A 20,993-nucleotide genomic window follows, 5' to 3' on the forward strand; every position below is an offset into this window, starting at 1 on the left:
TACCTTCAACTAAGCATAATCTTTTTAAAATTTCTTTATAACAGAGTTTTCATTGTTTTGACAAAATTTCAGAAATGACATTGTAGGAGAGGAAAATAATTTTCCCACTACCATTCTAAGATCTTGGCTGGTTCCCTGTAACCAAAGACAGATTAAAAAGAGAAAACACAAACAAACTTATTAATACATATATCTCTTATAGATACCTCCAGAAATGACTAACTCTCAGAGCTGGCTTAGAATTCAGGCTTAAATAGCTCCTTGAGTTTTCCTTCCTTTATCCAGGAATAAACAATTGCGTGTTCCTAAAGGAAATACTCTTACAATGAGTTAGATAGAAATCAATCATTGCTGCCCAGCTGGTGTGGCTCAGTGGTGGAGCATCGACCTATGAACCAGGAGGTCATGGTTTGATTCCTAGTCTCCCAGTTGGGGCACATGCCCAGGTTGCAAGCTTGATCCTCAGGAGGGGGCATGCAGGAGGCAGCCGATGGATGATTCTCTCTCATCATTGATCTTCCGATCTCTCTCTTCTTCTCTCTCCCTATCTCTGAAAATCAATAAAAACATATTTTTTAAAAAACAGAAAGAAAGCAATCATTGCCAATATTTGGGTTCTTTGGCCTCTGATCACTATTGGAGGAGTGAGAGAGTGCTTCCTGTACAAGCTAAGGAGGCTGCATTGTTTTTGGCTTCTCCCCACCACTTCCCATTCCTGTAACTATAGGGAGCAGTTAGCCTCTGCTCCCACGTTGGTAACTAATACGACAGTCATTCTCCCAACCCTCCAGATAAAATACAGATGCCCAGAGAAATTTGAATGTCAAGTAAAGAACAAATAATTTTTAAATGTAAGTATGTCTAAAATTTTGCATGAGACATACTTATTCAAATTTAACTGAATATCCTGTTTTTCTTTTTCCTACATATGGCAAGTCTATTTAATCATTTAACCATAATTTCTGTTTTTCTCAGTCTTAAACCTAGGCTCCTATTTCCCAGGTTCTTTAGCAACCTATGGGTAGAAAAAAGATGTTGGCATTACAAAGTATTAGCAAGGATGTGCAGCAACTAGAACTCTCATACATTACTGATGGAAGTGGAAATTGGTACCACTACTTCAGAATACTGTTTAGCACTATTTACTAACCCTAGGACCCAGCAGTCTACCCCTGGGTATAGACATAACAAATACATACATAGTCCACTTGAAGATATGTACAAGATTATCCATAGCAGCACTATGCTATTTGTAATAGTCCAAACTGAAAGGAATACAATGGTAGAGTGGATAAAAAAAAATTGTGGTATATCTATATAATAGGGTATTATATGGCAATAAGAATGAATGAATTAGCCCTGGACAGTGTGGCTCAGTTGGTTGGGAGTCATTCGTGCACCAAACAGTTGCTGGTTCCATTCCCAGTCAGGGCACATGCCCAGGTTGTGGGCTCGATCCCTGGTAGGGGGAGTGCAAGAGGCAGCCCATCGATGTTTCACTCTCACATTGATGTTTCTCTCTGTCTCTCCCTCTCCCTTCCTCTCTCTCTAAAAGTCAATTTTTAAAAAAAGAATGAATGAATTATTGCTACATCTAATATGGTTGGATCTCACAATCATAATATTGAGCAAAAGAAGCCAGACACAGAAAAATAAATAATGTATATAACTAGGTAAACACAGGCCAAATGAGCCTCTGGTGTTTGAGGACAGAGGTTGCCTTTGGGCAGAGCGTAAGGCTCCCTAGGAGGGTAAGGAGGGCTCCTGGGGTTCTGGAAATGGCCTAGTCCTTGAGTCAGCTTGTGGTTACAAGAATTGTTCACTTTGTAGAAGCTCATCAATCATGTTTATGACTTCTGCACTTTACTGTATACACAGGGGTGGGCAGAGTAGGTCTACAGTTATAATACAAATAAGTAATACTATCTATACTAATAAAAGGGTAATATGCTAATTAGATCGGGTTGACCAGCCATCTTCCAGATGTCTGACTTCCTTCCAGACAAAGCCACGGTGGTGATGGCCAAGGCAGAGGCAGTTATGGTCGATCAGGCCAGCAGGGGAGAACAGTTCGGGGTGAGATCAGGCTGGCAATGGAGGGCAGTTAGGGGCGACCAGGCCAGCAAGGGAGGGCAGTTCGGGGCAAAATCATGCCAGCAGGGGAGGGCTGTTAGAGGTGACCAGGCAGGCAGGCAGAGGTGGTTAGGGGCAATCAGGCAGGCAGGTGAGTAGTTAGGAGCCAGTGGTCCTGGATTGCAAGAGGGATGTCCGACTGCCAGTTTAGGCCCTATCCCGCAGGGACAAAACCATCAGTTGGACATCCCCTGAGGGGTCTCAGATTGGAAAGGGTGCAGGCCAGGCTGAGGGAAAACCGCGCCCCCCCCTCCCTGCACGAATTTCGTGCACCAGGTCTCTAGTAATTAATAAATAACAATACAAGAATAAACTGTGTTTTGTGTACTCACAACTGTAGACCTACTTTTGTCCTACCTGTATATTGCTCTTCAATTAAAAGTTTTCTTAAAGAGAAAAAAAATGGTAGAACTGGATAGGTTAAACTGTTGACTTGGGAACAGTAAGCAGAAGTAAAAGAGGCAAGCATGGTGGTGGGACTAGCCACAGGACTTGCCACACAGGAGAGGAATTTCAGAGCAGGATGTGAATGAGTCCGTGGGGGATCCCGGAGTCACAGAATGATTCCTGAGTTCCAGTGTTTGCATTTTGAACATTTCTGAACTAAGAAGTGACGTGTTAGTTTTCATTCCTCACAGGGACTGCTTTTCAGGCCTATTGTAGACGTGACTTATGCATCTGCTGGGAAACTAGACAACCTTTAGGCTCCATCCTAAAGGTTGATGCTCTCTACACCACGGTTTCTCACCTCAGCACTGTTGACATTTGGGACTAGAAAACTCTTTGTTGTGGAGGTTGTTCTGTGCTTTGCAGTTCATTTAGTAACATCCCTGGTCTCTACCCACTAGATCAAATAGCACCTCACCCCCAGTTATGACACCAAAATGTCTCTAGATATTTCCATATGTCTCCTGGAAGTTACAATTGTCTCTGGTTGAGAACCAGTCCTCTAAACCTGTATTGTGGAACTCTAGGGCAAGTTTTTGAGTGACTGCTTTCAGAATATTAAAAATAATATGTACATATAAACACGTAAATAACTACATAAAAAGAAAGCAAAGTTAGTCACAAACTGCCTAGCTCCCAAAATTTACCTGAGAAGGGACATTCTAGGAAGGTCCTTACCTTTTATTCTTGAGCAGGGCTTGCTCATTTCAACTGGCTAAGAATTGTAATTCCTCATTGGTGGATTCAGTGGAAAGAAGAATAAAGGCTGTGGATTCCCCAGAACTAAGTTCAAGCCCCAGCCCTGCCACTCTGTCACTTTAGACATGTGATATGTTTTCTGGGGTTTTTTCCCTTTCTTCGTAGCCTTGCAGGAGAATGACCCACATCTTACAATAGCTAAGACTGTAAAGAAGTACGAGTAGGCAGAGGGATAGTATTGCATTTCCGCTTTATTTTTTTAATAATATTCACAAAGCGCTTACATTATGCCAGATATTACTCAAAGGGCTTTTCAGATATTAACTCATTTAGTCCTTCTGACAACTTCAGAAGCTAGGTCCTGTCAATACCCTATTTCACAGATATGGAAACTGAGGCACAGAGAAGCGATTACGAAGAAGACAAGGGGCCACACTCAGTCTTTGAGACAAGCCTCATTTCTCATCTAGATAGGAAAGCGGTTGCACTGGTGATAATGATCGCTCCTTACTCTTGGCATTTAACCTCTTGTCTACAATAAAAGGCGTCTGATAAGCCTTAATTCCCTGAGGGCTCTGGTCTGCTGGGAATATTAAATAGAGAACAATGTTAACTGGGGATCAAACATGAAAATGCTTTGAAGGGTATAGTGCTCTATGCAAGGGTAAGCCACTGTCATCCTGGCAACACATCATGCGCAGATTTTTCCCATCCACTTTCACTGGCACTTAGACATTCTCTCGTGTATATGGTGATTTGCAGTTTTCAATGTGTCTTCACATACATGATCTTATTTGAGCCTCCCAAATACTAGCAATGACTAATTAATGATCTTATTTGAGCCTCCCAAATACTAGCAATAGCCTCCCAAATATTATCAATGATTCCTACTTCATTGGTCCTCTTATCACCACAGTCATTGCAGGATCTACATTCTAAAAGGCTACCTAGCCCTAACCGGTTTGGCTCAGTAGATAGAGCATCGGCCTGCAGACTCAAGGGTCCCAGGTTCGATTCTGGTCAAGGGCATGTACCTTAGTTGCAGGCACATCCCCAGTGGGGAGTGTGCAGGAGGCAGCTGATCGATGTTTCTCTCTCAGTGATGTTTCTAGCTCTCTATCCCTCTCCCTTTCTCTCTGTACAAAATCAATAAAATATATTTTAAAAATAAATTAAATTAAATTAAAGGTTACCTAGCCTAGCTGGTTTGGCTCAGTGGATGGAGTGTCAGCCTGTGGTCTAAGGGTCCCGGGTTTGATTCTGGCCAAGAGCACATGCCCGGGGTTGCGGGCTCAATCTCCAGTAGGGGGTGTTCAGAAGGCAGCCAATCAATGACTCCCTCTCATCATTGATGTTTCTATCTCTCTCCCCCTTTCTTCCTCTCTGAAATCAATAAAATATATATATATATATATTTTAATATTTTATAGATTTTCTACAGAGAGGAAGGGAGAGGGATAGAGAGCTAGAAACATCGATGAGAGAGAAACATCCATCAGCTGCCTCCTGCACAACCCCCACTGGGGATGTGCCCGCAACCAAGGCACATGCCCTTGACCGGAATCAAACCTGGGACCCTTGAGTCCGCAGGCCGACGCTCTATCCACTGAGCCAAACCGGTTAGGGCATGAAATCAATAAAAATATATTTTACAAAAATAAAATAAAAGGATACCTAGGTAAGTCCTGAGCACATTATAATTGAAGAACCACTGATCTCAACTGTGTCTCAGTATAGATCTATCCATGATATATAGGAGTACAAAATCTATCAATAAACACATCCACACACACACACACAAACATTAGACTGTGCCTATAATATACTTCTAAACATTTTACTTTAAGAATGGGAATTTAGCGATTTATAAGCATGTGGCATGAGTCCCTGTGTTAGATCAGGATTTGAATTTATTGAGTTAACAGATACACAGCACGTACTAGGATAGACGTGATTTGTACATATAGCAATTGCAGGATAGGCCCATTCCTGGATTTATATCAGAACTTCTTATTCTCGAAACTTACTCATTAGTTTGTTTGTTTACATCAAACCAGCAAAATTTTATCCTTACTCCAAACTAGTCAACACAACAAAAATGTGTTCAGTACTGTACAGGCAGTTATGGAAGGTATGAAGGACTGGAAGGATAGTTAAGACACTTTGCCCTAAAGTAATTTTTAGCTCTGGGGGTTCTTGAAAAGTGCTTGAGCTTGGTTTTCCATTTTGATATATTGGCTAAACTGACTGTGACTAGTTCTACTGATTTTTCCCCCTAAAGCATTGTTTTTATTAAAGAAATAATTTTCTTTTAAGAATATAGCCTTGCTGGTACATTTTTCTTTCTTTAATGGTACACACACACACACACACACACACACACACCAGCTGCAACTCTGTATATTTTGACTATACTGATTTTCCCAGTATATTTTTTAAAGGTAATGAATAATTCAGACTTGAGGTTGGCAGTATAACAGTCAGACTTGAACAACTCATTGCCTGTACAATTTATTCTTATCTGCAACTATTTCTCAGGTAATAGATTGAGTTCACATCATGTGCCAACTCTGATCAAATGGTAGCAGCATGCTGTACACTGTCAGAAAGTGAGGCACTTGTCCTAAGTGACAGAGTGGGAGAGCCATGACTTCAGTTCTATGGAACACCAAAGCCTTCATTCTTCTTTCCATTTATGTCGACCAACCAGGAATAGCAGTTGTCTAGGATTCTAAGATACATCCAGTGGAAATAGATTCCACATTCTGGGATCAATTAGCAATGTCTCCTGTGGGTGTAGGAATGAGCCGTTGATGTGCAGCTGGCTACACTCCAACCTTTCCTCCTGCTCCAAAAAGCTAGTGCCTCTACTGTTATCATGTATTTCCCAGTCTTTCTTTCCCCTAAGCATTTCCCCTCACTATTCCCACACCAAGAATGTTCTACTTTCTGTGCCCAGACAAGAATCCATGACCTTCTATCAGACTTCCAGCTTCTCCAGAACTGGGGGATAATTCTAGTTCTGCTAGTTTGGAAAACAAAAAATAAAGAACACACACACACACACACACACACACACACACACACACACACTTACCACTTCCCCTTTGGGTCACACCTGTCCTCTCAGGGCTGTGCAAATGTCTCTGCAGTTTTAGGACTTCCATTTTACCACTGGAAACCCCCACCTAATGAGTTTTCCATTTCTTCTCATTCAAATTTCTGTTACGGTACCTCTGGCTTTGTAATTATACCCTATACCAAAATGAAGCCAGTCTTGCTGGATATTAAGATTTTGAATGAATTATGCCTTTCTCTTTTTCTCCTCTTTTAATATGGTTCTGGGAGGAATCATATCAAAAGAGGAAGGGAGTTGGAAAAAATACAATTTAGATTTAAAAGCAGTCAGATTAGGCAATGTTACTATTAGGGTCCCCATCATTACTCTCACTTTTTGTATCAACCCCTCCCTTAAGAGGCCCTTGGGACTTATTAAACACTAGAGGCCCGGTGCATGAATTTATGCACAGGTGGGGTCCCTTGGCCTTGTTGGCAATCAAGGCCTATGGGAGGGCTGGCCGGCAGTGGGGGAGGGGCTGTGGGAGGTTGGCTGTGGGATCGCACTGACCACCAGGGGGTAGCTCCTGTGTTGGTCAGTACGTGTCATAAGATTGGTCAACCGGTCATTCTGATCATTCCAGTTGTTCGGTCATAACGGTCACTTAGGCTTTTATGTATATAGATACAGATTCCTCAATCCCTTTCCAGGCCTATTAAACCTAAATTTCTAGGGATGTATCATTCTTTTTTTAAAAATATATTTTTATTGATTTTTTTTTACAGAGAGGAAGGGAGAGGGATAGAGAGTTAGAAATATAAATGAGAGAGAAACATTGATCAACTGCCTCCTGCACACCCCCTACTGGGGTTGTGCCTGCAACCAAGGTACATGCCCTTGACTGGACTCAAACCTGGGATCCTTCAGTCCGCAGGCTGACGCTCTGTCCACTGAGCCAAACTGGTCAGGGCGGATGTGTCATTCTTAACAAGTTCCTCGGTTATAACACACATGTTAGCTTGCAATACCACAGTAGTGTTCTAAGACAAGATGTCTGTAGACAGAAACCAGTAGAAAATATCTGTTTTGTAGAGTATTTTAATTAATAAGACCCCATTACAACCAGAACTACAAAAGACTCCTATATAAAAACTTAAAACTTTGTGCCTTACCCTGCACAACTTTAAATTCACTTGATTAGACAAGGCAATACTATCCATTCTCAGGACTTTTAACCATCATCTCTCTGCTAATTCATTCTCTCCACAATACTGCATGTGGATAGGAGTCCCTGGTCAACCCTTTGCTATTTTTTCCTGTTGGTTAATAGTCTCTGCTCGACCACATAGCTGAATGTTTTCCTGCATTATCAAGAAAGATATTATTACCCTCTCAATTAAGCAGAGAGGAGAAAGACCTTTGGATTCTAATTAAATATTTACCTATACCTTGCAATTTCAAATATGATTCCTGGAAGGCTTTGACCGTAATTATATAGCCTCAAGCTAGCTGGTGTCCCCTTTGGGTCATAAAGCAAGTTCTTGATAACAAGTGTTAGAGACACCTTTCTAGGGCAGTTCAAAGTGCCTTTGGCTTTATTATTCGAGAGAACTTTGGTCCCTTTTTTAAAGGACTCAGCTGTTGGTAGAAATCAGTTGATAACAGCCACAGATCTGAGTAGACAGAATCACCCCGGAAGAGGAGCAGGATGGTGAAAAGCTAAGAAAATGCATTAGGAAGGACCGAGAAAGAGTGAAATGACACGTCCCCATAGCCACCAGAGTGGCTGCATCAGAATCGCCTCTTAAAAAATTTACACTCCCAGGGTCCACCCCAGGCTACTCAATCAGAAGCAAGAATCTGTCTTTTTAACCAAGCCCTAAGGATGAACCTAAGTGTGCAGCCCGGATAGGGAAGCATGGTGATAGAATTGTTAACTGGGGTTGTCACAGCGGAGGAAAACTGAAGGCAGCAAAGCCCAAGGACAATGGGGGGCAATGGGATTCCCGTGCAACTGGCCAAGGGAAGTGTTAGAAGTGAGCGGGGACCGAGACTACAGAGCACAGTACTATGGTCAGATTTGAAATAGTAAAGCAGCGAGTTTGGACGTTGGTAATTGTGAAAACAAACACATGTTCTCTTTTGAGAGTACTGACTGAGCTTCGGAGACTTCCCCTGATCGCAGAGTGAAATATAAAAAGTACAGGCACCACTTTGTTTGAGACACTGTTTCCTGGTAGTTTTGCAGCCAGTGGGTTTTTCTGCAGGACCTTGAAGACTCTTTTTATTTTCAGATTCTGACCTGACATCTTCACCAAAGGAAACCGAATGTTGTTTTTTTCTAAGTAACAGGGGCCTTCTATTAAAACTTTAGCTATCCGGATATCACTAATAGATACACAGGAACGCTGACCTTCGTTGGAAGCATCTGTTTTAATAACAATCTTATGGAAAAGTAAAGAACTCTATCTCAGAGTTCTCTTAAGGAACAACTGAGATAATGCCTGTGGAATACCTCTGTAAAAACTGATTATAATTGCTATTCAATAGAAACACTTCAAATGCAAAATAGACATTGTTCAGGGTGGTTGCCTTGAAAAAAAGCAACAACAACAACAAAATAATCTTGCTGATCAGTGCAAGGGGGAGTGAAAACCTGAGAGAGAAGCCTTCATCCCCTTAACTTTACGGTTTTAACTCCCAGATATCCACAGCAGCCAGGAAATGTTAGGCGACGTTAGGAGAATGTGAGCCGCCTTCCACAGGAGAGAGGGGATGAAAGGCCTTCTCAGCTGGCATCTATATTATATGGAGCTAATGCTTTTTGGGTTTTGTTTTACAGGCAGTGACCTTTGCAGTGATCCTAAAAAATGAACCCCGTTGTCACACAGCCAAGGTATGGTGCAGGAGGTTCCACGGTCAGCGACTGGCAAACCGGCGCGTTTGACTGCTGCGCCGACATGGGGATTTGTAAGTGCACACAGCCATTGCTTCTCCGTGACTGCTAGTAACTATGCGGACTATTAGCATAACAAAAACTGGGTTTACTTATCCTTCCATGTGTCACTCTCTAACTCAGAAGTCACAAGCCCTGGGTGGATTTAGCCACCAGGTGTGTTTTGTTTGTCCTGTACATGTGGCGCCTTCTTGATGTACTAATTTTAATATAGTAGCAAACATCGAAAAATCAGATTTCACACAAAAATCCAGCTTTTCGATCTAGATCTCCAGCTTCTCTTGAAAATGTGGAAAATCTGGAAAGATGAGTCCCCATTCTCACGTGGCAGAGGTCCGTCAGCTGCGGCTGAGGATTAGCCAAGCCCTTAAAAAAGGATTCTCGCTCTGCAGTTTGCCATATTTATGTTCACCATCCACTGTTTTGGGGGTTTTCCAACCTACCTCACTCATTTATTTTATCTGCCTGGCCTTGAGTGTGTGGTCCTTGTTTAGATCAATCACCTCTTTTTAAATGTCTGACCTCTGTAGTATCACCATGTTCTTTTTTTTTAAATATTTTTTTTATTGATTTCAGAGGGGAAGGGAGAGGGAGAGAGAGATAGAAACATCCATGATGAGAGAGAATCATTGATTGACTGCCTCCTACACACCCCACACTGAGGATTGAACCTGCAACCCCGGCATGTGCCCTGACTGGGGATCGGACCGTGATCTCCTGGTTCATAGGTCGACACTCAACTGCTGAGCCATGCCAGCCGGGCTCACCATGTTCTTGACATGCTTCTCCAGTTTTCTATTTACCTCTTCCTTTCCTGAGAAGCTGACTATGCTTTCCGGCTTGCAGTGATACTCTTGTGGCTGTCCCATTTCAGCAAGCAGTGTAGAATTTTTATTTTACTGACATAATTATTTTGCATGACCAACCACGCTTTTGCATGAGAAAAGTGTCCTTATTTCAGAGCCTATTGCCATATGAGCTGCAGGTGCTCTGTGTGGAGCACCTTTCCAGTGTCTTTGAGAAACAGTCTCCTTATTTTTAAATTATTTTTATTTTTTGGTACATGACGGAGGTTCCAAGTTCATTAGAGATAGTCTTTTGTATAAATCAATCAAAAATAAAAAAAGGACTTTCTTATCTTACTTGGGGTACAGCATTATCCAAACTCCACCTCAGCCCTAGCTGGTTTGGCTCAGTGGATAGAGCGTCAGCCTGCAGACTGAAGAGTCCCAGGTTCAATTTTGGTCACGGGCGCATGACAGGGTTGTGGGCTTGGTCCCCAAAGTGGGGTGTGCAGGAGGCAGCCGATCAGTGATTCTCTCTCATCATTGATATTTCTATTTCTCTCTCTCCCAGTTCCTTCCTCTCTGAAACCAATAAAAATATATTTTTTTAAAAACCCACCTCAGAGCTTTCCAAAATAGACTTTCACTCAGAGCATGTTTGAGAACCTTTCCTGTTTGTTGCCATTTCCTTAGGCCCACTTTTGGTCTTATGCAGATTCCTTAAAGTGAGATTGCAGTAAGCTCTTTAAGCTTTCCATGCTAATATCCCTTAACTTCTGCTTGCTTCCGTCCTCCTGTCGCTAACAGGGCTCTGCTCTTTGCCTGTATGACCATCTAAAACCTATTCCTCGTTGCTTTTCTCATTTTTGGCACTAAAGGACTTCTCCACTCTCCCCTTTCTGACCCTAAACACCCTCCCAGGTTTTCAGAGGGCTTTTCAGACCTCCGGACACCACAAACGTCCTACACACACATGGCCCCAACGTAAACTAGGGCTGGGAAGAGAGATCAGTTTTACATGCTCAGTTTGACAAGGCAGAAGCCTTTACAATCAAATCTGACCTGATGCTATGACAGGCACATTTTCCCCAGTCCCCGGACAGTCGGGCCCAAAAGCAGTGCATAAGGAGCCAGGGACCACACTCAGAGGGTCTCAGAGGGTCTGAAGGCCAGTTCCCGGGCAAGCACCTATTTGAGAGCGGGTGATCTGGTGGAAACCACGATGACTTGCACTAACTCCCCTGTGTGGTTTGACTCTCACTCAGGCCTCTGCGGGACTTTCTTCCCTCTGTGCCTTTCGTGTCAGATTGCCTCTGACATGGAAGAATGCTGCTTATGTGGAGCATCTGTCGCCATGAGGACCTTGTATCGGACTCGATACGGCATTCCGGTGAGTCACCCCAGGGTCCAGGGCCGGTGGTTTTAGCCCAGACACCCGAGGGCTTTCCTTTAGTCCATGATTGCCCTCCTCACCTTCATGCCTTGGCCTAGTCTTTTCTCCATCACCATCCTAACCTCTAGAGTGGTTTACAGGGGCAGTGTGGCTACCTATACTTTGGGATATATTTATAATAAAATATCTTATTGATCAGTAGATGTGTCCGAAAAAGTTGCTAGTGGTGAGTAGGTGAGGGGCAGAGGCCAGTACGGGAGCCTTAGCCTCTCCTGGCTTTACCCAGAGTCACAAGGGGCCTGCAGCCTGCAGGGCGGGTGACGGTTTCTCACCGAGCCTTGGTAAGGAGAGCTCAGGGCATCCTCTCCACGCTGTCCCGCTTGCCTCATTGGCAACTCGTAAGGAAGCATTCATTCATGAAAAAGGGACCACTGAGCACCCAGAACCTTGTTAAATCATAGGCTGATGTTCATTATTCAGTGGGGACTTACTGAGTACATAGAACATGCCAATTACCGTTGCAGATGCTAGAGACATGTCAGTGAACAAAGGAAATCAAAATCCTTGTCTTCATGGAGTTTACGTTCTTTTATTTTTTTAAGCCTTTTCAACATAATTTCAGACTTAATGAAAAGTTGCAGAAATGGTACAAAGACTTCCTGAAAACCCTTTGCCCAGATTCCCCAAACAGTAAAAATTTGCCACACTTGTTTTATTTTTCTCTTTACCTTATCTATTTTTTTCCCCCTGAGTCATTTGAGGGTAGATTACAAACTTGATGCACTATTACATCTTTTTCAGTGTGTTTCTTAAAAACAAGGACATTTTCTTATATAACCATAAAACAACGATCAAAATCAGGAATTTAACATTGATACAATACTAGTAGCTAATCTATGGATCTTATTTGAACTTTACCAATTATCCCAACACCATCCTTTAGATGAAAATAAAAGCAATCTGGGATCACACATTGCATTCAGTTGTCACACCTCTGCAGTCTCATACAATAAGAAACAGTTTCTCAGTCTTTCTTTCTTCTTCTTCTTCTTCTTCTTCTTCTTCTTCTTATTCTTATTCTTATTCTTATTCTTATTCTTATTCTTTTTTAAGGAACATAGATCAGTAGACTCCCTCAGCTTGGTTTGTCAAATGTTTTCCCATAATTAGGTTGTACACTTTTGGCAGAAACTCCACAGAAGCTGTGCTGTGTTTGCCATACACTGTATCAGGAAGCACATGACATCCATTTACCCCATTATGTGTGATGTTACACTTGGTTAAGATAGTGTCTGCCAGGACCGTCCACTATAAAGTTGCTATTTTCCTCTTTATAATGGACTAGGGCCCAGTGCATGAATTCATACACCTTGAAAGGAACTGTGGGCCTTGAGGCTTCGGTGGGCACAGGGGCAGGTCTCAGCCCCTCCTCCGTGCTCCCGCCCAGCCCCTCCTGCCACGGCCCTGGGTTCCCTGCCTGCTGGCAGTCCCCCTCCCACCGCCACTCCCACGTGCTGATCACGCAGGTCCTGCTCGCACCCGCTGACAACACAGAGCGATTGGGGCCAGTGCCAGCAGCAGGGCCAGCGCCGTTAGTGGGTGCAAGAGGTGGCTGCTGCCCCAATCGCCCCTCAGGAGCAAGGGGAGGTGGAGAAGCCCTCAGGGACAATCAAGGCTGGCAGCCCCTCACACCTGCTGATGGTGCCAAGAGATTGGGACCAGCACAGGGTGTGGGCAGCGGGTGTGAGTGCTGGGCGGGACCATGGCACATGGGAGCAAAGAATTTTCAGTAATCACCAGAGGCTCCCGCGATGACAGCGACGGGTGCCCCACCTTGGTCTGGCGCCCCCACTCACCTGCTCCACCATCCTGCCACAGCCGACACCCGCCATGTTCCATGCGTGCCCCCTGGTGGTCAGAGAACATCATAGCGACCATTGTTCGGTTGTTCGGTTCTCCCACCGTTCAGTCTATTTGCATATTAGGGTTTTACATATGGAGATAGGATCTTGTAGGGAGATGTAAATGTCCTGTTCTTCATCAAACTTTCACCCACTAGTTCTAACATTCATTGAAGATTCTTGCCTGCATCAGTTATTATTATGATGGCTGCCAATGGCAGAGCTTACACTCTAATGGGAAGAGATAGTTACAATATAACTAAGTAAAAGTAAAATATATAGGATAGTGATGTGCTACAGAGAAAAGGAAAGCAAGGAAGAGGAAGAGTGTTGAAGTTTCTAATTTTAAATAGGGCTATCAGGAAAGACCTCGGTCAGAAAAGGCCTGAAAAAGGCCCAGGCAGAAGAAAGAGATCGATCTGAGGCCTTGAAGTAGAACTTAGCTGGAATGTTCCATCCAGAAGCAATTGTGGAGTGGGGGATAGGAATAGAGTGTGTGGGGGTATGGAATAGAAGAAGATGATGCCAGAGCATTAGCAAGGGCCTTGGAGGCGATAAGAACGTTTACTCTGAGTGAACTGGGAAGTCACTGACATGTTCTAAACAAAGACTGATATGATGGGTTCTTGCTCCTGAAAACTTAACCTCTGCCCCACTCATTGCTCCTATGGGAGGAGAGCAAGTTGTTAATCTTCCTAACCTTGGCTCCCTCGCTGATAAAAGGATGCCTTCGCTAGCTTGGTGCAGTAAAGGTCACATAAGATAATGCATGGAAAAGGCTTAGCACAGAGCCTGGAAAGAGATAGTGATCAATAAATAACAGTTATCATTTTTGTTCTTATCTCAGAACATGACTCAGCTGATTTCCCAGGGCAGGGTTGGGTTCAGGCCTGCCTCCATTTCTCCCCTGTGCTTGCTCAGCACCGGACTCTCAGCACTCCCTGCAGCTCTCATGTGTGCCACTCACAAGGCAGATAACACATGGGAGTTCTTAACTTTGGGACTGAACCGTGGACTTCCTAACATTACAGGCAAAGTGTCATGTGTTTGTAGTTATATATATGGGTGTGAGTGGATTTCTCAAATTGGCCCCTCACACCAAAATGGGATAAGAGAAGGAGCACTTAGCTGGACTCTATATGATAAAAGTTCTGGGTTCTGCTCAGCAAATAGCTCATTTTTTGACTCTGGGAAATCATTTGGCGGCATTGGTTTTCTCATCTGCCATGAGGAAGTTGCACAAGATGATTCTACAGTCATTTCTAGGTCTAGGCTTCTATGACGGAATTCTTGGCGTACGTTAAGTAAGTGTATTTACAGACACTGTATCTCCCTCCTTGTAACAGACCTTTAAAATGTTGAGTAAAACCCAGCCGGCGTGGCTCAGGAGTTGAGCGGTGATCTATGAACCAGGAGGTCAGGGTTCACATTCCCAGTCAGGGCACATTGCAGGCTCGGGTTGCAGGCTCAACCCCCAGGAGGGGGCATGCAAGAGCAGCCAAGCAATAATTCTCTCTCATCATTGATGTTTCTATCTCTCTCTCCATTCCTCTCTGAAATCAATTTATATGTATATAATGGCAAGTAATTCCTAGGACTAATTTATGCTTTCTGCTTTGTTTCCTGTTTACATCTGTGCAAAATCTCCTGGTGCTGCTACAATGCAGCCTCTGACTGATTGGCCCCTCCCTTCGTGGACTAGCCAATACAGCATCCCTTAGGCCAGCGGTTCTCAACCTGTGGGTCACGACGCCTTTGGCGGTCAAACGACCCTTTCACAGGGGTCGCCTAAGACCATCAGAAAACACATATATAATTACACATTGTTTTTGCGATTAATCATTATGCTTTAATTATGTTCAATTTGTAACAATGAAAATACATCCTGCATATCAGATATTTACATTACGATTCATAACAGCAAAATTACGGTTATGAAGTAGCAACGAAAATAATTTTATGGTTTGGGGTCACCACAGCATGAGGAACTGTATTAAAGGGTCGAGGCATTAGGAAGGTTGAGAACTACTGCCTTAGGCCAAGGAGGGCACAGCCTCTGCTGGAGAGAAGGAGAAAGGAAACAGCTACCATCTGCTGGGATAGGATTTTGACATGTAATTGCTCATTTACTACTTAAAAACTTTTTATGGCGCCAAGACTGTGGTCTCCACTTTATAGATATGGAAACCAGGCGTGAGACAGGCTTACGGTCACAGAACATGGAAATGCTGGTTTATTCTAACTCCAAATGTCTGGTTTCTCCCACTTGATCATCCTGCCTGCCTGCGTAGATGTGTGGGCAACCATGTACCACAAGTCATTCATTTATTCGCTCAATCAATGCTTCTGTAAGTGCTGATAACAAGAACCTTTTTAATCAGAGAAGTACTAGTCCAGTTTAACCAAGCAGAGTGGTGAATGCAGTCTTTGTTTCTGGCACCCATTTCCCAAGAAGCTATTCCCCTTAAGGCATTTGTATCCCTTATTATTAACTTCAACATGATGTCAACCTGTAGTTCATTTCTCTTTCTTTGAAAAAGGAACATTTTTTTCTTCCCTATAGTCTCTATATGTATATTATGAAACAGACTTAGAATCAAGTTGTGTTTTCTATAAGTTTCCCTAGGTTTCTCAGCAAGTAATAGTGGGATTTTTTTTTCTCCCCTAAAAACTACCTGAGCCCGACCAGTGTAGCTCAGCGGTTGAGCATTGACCCATGAACCAGGAGGTCATGGTTCGATTCCTGGTCAGGGCACATGCCTGGGTTGCAGGCTCGATCCCCAGTAGGTGGCATACAGGAGGCAGCTGATCAATGATTCTCTTTCATCATTCATAATTCTATCTCTCTCTCCCTCTCCCTTACTCTCTCTGAAATCAATGAAAAAAATGCATATATATATGTTTTAAAAACAATCTGAGGTAAATAGACAAGGCATAGAAATACTGTCTTATTACTAATGAGAATGTTTTCTTCTTTGAGGCATAATGGTGGTTTAATGAAGGTTTAAAAGATTTTTAAAAGTAAAAAGTAAATAATGAATTAAAGGCTGAAAAGTACAAGTTCTATGAGGAAAGATTAAAGAAACTGTGGATTATTTATCAGGGAAAAAGAGAAGCCTACAAGACTGAATTATCTTCAGGCTGAATATCTGTTCCTCCCTCTGACAAGGGGCACAACTTTAGACGAGTTTTAACACTGCTATTCATTTGTCCCCCTTTTCCCCACATGCTTACTCTGGTAGATGAGAATCAAAATTATTACTGCAGCAATAGAAAATTTTTCATAAAAAATAGAGCACTTGCTCTGGCCAGTTTTTCTCAGTGGTTAGAGCATTGGCCTGAGGACCAAAGGGTCCCGGGTTCGATTCCCGGTCAAGGGCACATACCTTAGTTGTGGGTTCAATCCCCAGCCCTGGTCAGGGCGTGTGCAGGAGGCAACCAATTGATGTGTTTCTCACACATCGATGTGTTTCTCTCCCCCCGTCCCCCGCCTCCTTCCACTCTGTCTGAAAAATCAATGGAAAATATATCCTTGGGTGAGGATTTAAAAAAAAAGAATAGAGCACTCATAATCTCAACGTTTAGGAGCTCCTAACCCTTATAAACTCAATCTGCCATAGCTACCGCTTTCTTCCTCATTATCTCTCTGCTCACACTACAAATTGGGAATTGTATTTACTCAACACTTTTTAAAAATTTTGTGCTATCAAAAAAAATGGAGCTCAAAATTATTTCAATCCATCAAGTCACACCATCATAGAATCTGGTTGTCAGACTAGAGTTCCCTGGATCACCCAGTGCCTCCCACCCAAAGCAGGGTTCCTCCAAGGGCATCTCTACCAGAGGATCAGTGAGAGCCCACCTGGACTCTGCCAGAGAGAGGGCCCTCAGAACTTTGAAAGCAGACCATGTATGGCTTTTCCAAACATCATTCGTTCCCTTCTTTCTTTCCCCCCATAATTATATGTCCCTCTCTCACTTCGGACTTTCTCCCCTGCAGAACATGAGAGATGCCAATGAAAATGGCTGAGGGATTCAACATGAGGCTTGGTCTGGCACTGCTCACCAACTATAGAAAAATTGGTGCAGTACACCACTTGCTTTAAAGGGAACCATTCCAGAAAGACCAAGCGCTGCCACCCATTTGCTATGTGATCTTAGCAAGTCTTTTAACTTCTCTGGGTCATTAGAAAAGTGGGAATAATGTCACAGAATCCTCATGACAAGTGACAAAATGTATGTTTTAAAGAGGTTGGAAAAGCTATACAAATGCAGGGCATTGTGTGACTGTGTTTATAGACTACATGTGGACTCATGTGTCTATTTGTGTGTGTTTTTTTAACAGGGATCCATTTGCAATGACTTCCTAATGCTGATGTGTTTCCCTAACTGCGCCCTTTGTCAACTCAAGAGAGATATTAAAAGAAGAAAAGAAATGAATGCTTTTTAAAGATGTTCGGTATGTTGGTGGGAATTCCTGATTTATGAGTATCAAAATAAAATTTCAAAGCCATCTTTTATTTCCTTGGTACTGTCTCACAGAGACATGAGATACCCTTTAACAGATGAAGGGCAAATGACTTTTAATTGCCAGTCTACACCAATCAGTTGGTAGCCAGCTTTCCAGAGCCCGGATGGAAAGGACTAAGCCTAGTTGCATAGGGATTGTGTGACTTTTTAAAGGTGTCTGCCACAACAGGAGTGGCCATGTGATGCACCAAATAAACCATGCCCATCTTAGATACCCCATAACCTAAGGAGGTAGAGATATGTGCATGACCGAATACTCATCTGTCTAAGCCTGGATCTCAGTCACTGCCGCCAACAGTGACCAGCTGAGACGCTATGCTGTGTGAATGCACCTACTTATGTGTTCTTATCAGTACCACAGTATTAAAACAGTAATTCATTCTCCAAGGTGGTAGGAGACTCTTTTGGTCTCTATAAATTATGTATGGACAATTCTCTGAGTTATCCAAAATGCCTGATCACATTTTTAATCTCCTCACTTCTTCCTGTTTCTCTCAGGCAAGAGGGCAGTGGCTTATCCAGTTCCATCTTTCAATTTCTTCTGCCAATCCCCGTAACATTTGCAGTCAGAGTTTAACTTTCACATGGAAATGGCTATTCTCTGTAAAAGTCCTTGGTCAGGATGGTGCATTCACATGTATGATTGGTTGATGCTCTCTCTAAACTATGTTCACCTGCAGCACAAAGTAATGTCCTCTTCATGAACCATGCTTCAGTGTGTTTCATTTTTAGTGCCATTTTATTGTCCTTCTGCTTGTTTTATAAATATATTTTATTTTTTGTTAATCCTCATCCGAGGATATTTTTCCATTGATTTTTAGGGAGAGTGGAGGAGAGAGGGAAAGACAGAGAGAAACATCGATGTGAGAGAAACACATCTATTGGTTGCCTCCAACTAGGGCCAGGGCCCAAGGAGCCTGCAACCAAGGTACGTGCCCTTGACCGGAATTGAACTTGAGACCGTTTGGTCCACAGGCCAACTCTCTAGGCCAAACCGGCTAGGGCCGTGGTTGGCAAACTGCGGCTCGCGAGCCACATGTGGCTCTTTGGCCCCTTGAGTGTGGCTCTTCCACAAAATACCACGTGCGGGCGCACGTACAGTGCAATTGACACTTCGTGGCCCATGCGCAGAAGCCGGTTTTCGGCCTGGGCGAGTCTATTTTGAAGAAGTACTGTTGATATTTGGCTCTGTTGACTAATGAGTTTGCCGACCACTGGCTAGGGCATGCCTTCTGATTGTTTTAAATGGCTTCCCTCAATGACCGAAGTGCTTAACTCACTTTCAAGCAAAGTCAAGATGGAGAGTTTTCTTATCATTATACCCTCCCTCCTAAGAATTGACTATTATCTCTCTTCCCAAGCAGTGATACTTTAAAAAAAAATAAAGTTTTTATTGATTTGAGAGAGATAAGAAGGGAGAGGGAGAGAGATAAACATTGACCAGAGAGAAACATCAATCAGCTGTCTCCTGCATGCCCCCTACTGGGGATGGAGCCCGAAACCCAGGCAGGTGCTCTGCCCAGGAATCCAATCAGTGACCTCTCAATGCATAGGATGATGCCCAACCAACTGAGCTACATTTGCCAGGGCAACAGGGATGCTTTTCTAAAGGCCCATGTTACCAACCTGGCTCAGAATTTGATGCCAAAGTTGCCCTTAAGGAATTAGAATGTGGCAGTAGACTGGTCTAGTCATCATGAAAAAGATTGTTTCAGGTTCTCTGCTTTTTAGATACTATTACCTTCACATGTTTGGTGATTCATTGTCATTTGGTAACAGAAGTGAACTATAGCCATCTACAGAGCATTCCGTTGGTTGCTCAACCACCTAGCAATAGTGCCTGACACATAGTCGGCACTTAATGTTGTGGATGAAAAAGTGAACACAAGTTTCAGCCAAAAAACAAATTGAATCCCTAACCTAGGAGGCTCATCTAATTCTTAACTGGTGGTCCTGACTCCTCCTAATAAACTGTATTGAACCAGGAGCCATTATTTGGTGTCGATTGTAAATATGTAGAAATTTGGCAGTACAGTAGGGGTGGAATAGAAGTTTTGATATCTGGAACAAAATCATATAAAGAAAGATGGGACCAATAAATCCTAATTTTTCATTCATTTGTTCTTTTTTTTTTTTCTTTTTCTCTCTGATTCCTACAGGTAAAATTTCAATTGTGGTGAAAAAAAAATGCTGGAATGAAATGCTGCATTTATTAAGTGCTATCTCACCTCAAATATTATAAATTAATGCAATTAATTCTATGGTTTCAAATGGCTTCAAAAATGGCTTCATTTTTATTTCCAGTTAATTTTGAAAGAGATATGTTTCCACTGCTATTCTGTAAGATAACTGCCATTAAAAACATTGATTCCCTCAACAGTTCTTGTGTCTTTAAATACTACTTCATGGGAAATTACAGAAATTTTTTAAAAAATGAACCCAAGGCTGTCAAAGTTGAATGATGGGTAGGTGGAGATTCTTTATTCTACTTTTCTACCCTTATATGTGTTTGAAAATGTCCACAACAAAGGTTTTTAAATGTTGTCAAGTAAAAAGCTTTTATTATTTTGGATTTTCCCTCCACTGGAGGTTGGGCACAACCCTGTGTTGTCCTTCACTTCAGGCGAGTGTGGTCTCCTCCCACCGTGGCCCCCTGTCCCCTCTCTGCCAGAAGCCCCACTCCTGCCACCCCCACTCCCACCCACTGATGGTGCCGGCCCTGCTTGCACCCACTGATGGCACAGAGCGATTGGGGCCGGTGCCAGCAGCGGGTGGGAGCAGGGCCAGCACCGTCAGCAGGTGTGAGCAGCGGCTACCTGCCCAGATCACCCCTCAGGAGCAGGGGGAAGTGGAGAAGCCCTGAGGGGCGATCAGGGCTGGCAGCTGCTGCTAGCACCCACTGATGGCACTGAGTGATTGGGGCCAGCACCAGGCACCGGCAGTGGGTATGAGCGGCAGCTCTGGCGCCGGCAGTAGGTGGGAGGGAGCCGGCACCGGCAGCTGGTGGAAGCACCAGGCGGAATCATGGTGAACAGGAGCAAAGAATTTTCAGTAACCACCAGAGGCTAGCCCTGATAACAGCAACCGGCTC

General features: G+C 43.3%; 1 protein-coding gene and 1 long non-coding RNA gene across 3 annotated transcripts in view; one reads left to right on the forward strand and one right to left on the reverse strand.

Moving 5' to 3' along the window:
- The window catches only part of LOC132217149 (uncharacterized), a 28,551-nt gene extending 15,025 nt beyond the window's left edge, over nucleotides 1–13,526 (reverse strand). The window contains exon 1 of the long non-coding RNA XR_009448863.1: nucleotides 13,328–13,526. This is a non-coding gene — a long non-coding RNA (uncharacterized LOC132217149). The remainder of the gene's footprint in view (nucleotides 1–13,327) is intronic.
- The window catches only part of PLAC8 (placenta associated 8), a 146,596-nt gene extending 126,317 nt beyond the window's left edge, over nucleotides 1–20,279 (forward strand). For both annotated transcript variants that reach the window (XM_059667218.1, XM_059667211.1), the window contains exons 2-5: nucleotides 9,180–9,307; nucleotides 11,344–11,468; nucleotides 17,718–17,831; nucleotides 20,062–20,279. In XM_059667218.1, coding sequence (XP_059523201.1) covers nucleotides 9,208–9,307; nucleotides 11,344–11,468; nucleotides 17,718–17,822 — 330 coding nt within the window. In that variant the 5' untranslated portion in view covers nucleotides 9,180–9,207 and the 3' untranslated portion in view covers nucleotides 17,823–17,831; nucleotides 20,062–20,279. The remainder of the gene's footprint in view (nucleotides 1–9,179; nucleotides 9,308–11,343; nucleotides 11,469–17,717; nucleotides 17,832–20,061) is intronic.
- Nucleotides 20,280–20,993: the final 714 nt, after the last annotated feature.

The sequence above is a fragment of the Myotis daubentonii genome, chromosome 1, assembly GCF_963259705.1.
Source record: "Myotis daubentonii chromosome 1, mMyoDau2.1, whole genome shotgun sequence".
In the NCBI taxonomy this organism is placed as follows: Eukaryota; Metazoa; Chordata; class Mammalia; order Chiroptera; family Vespertilionidae; genus Myotis; species Myotis daubentonii.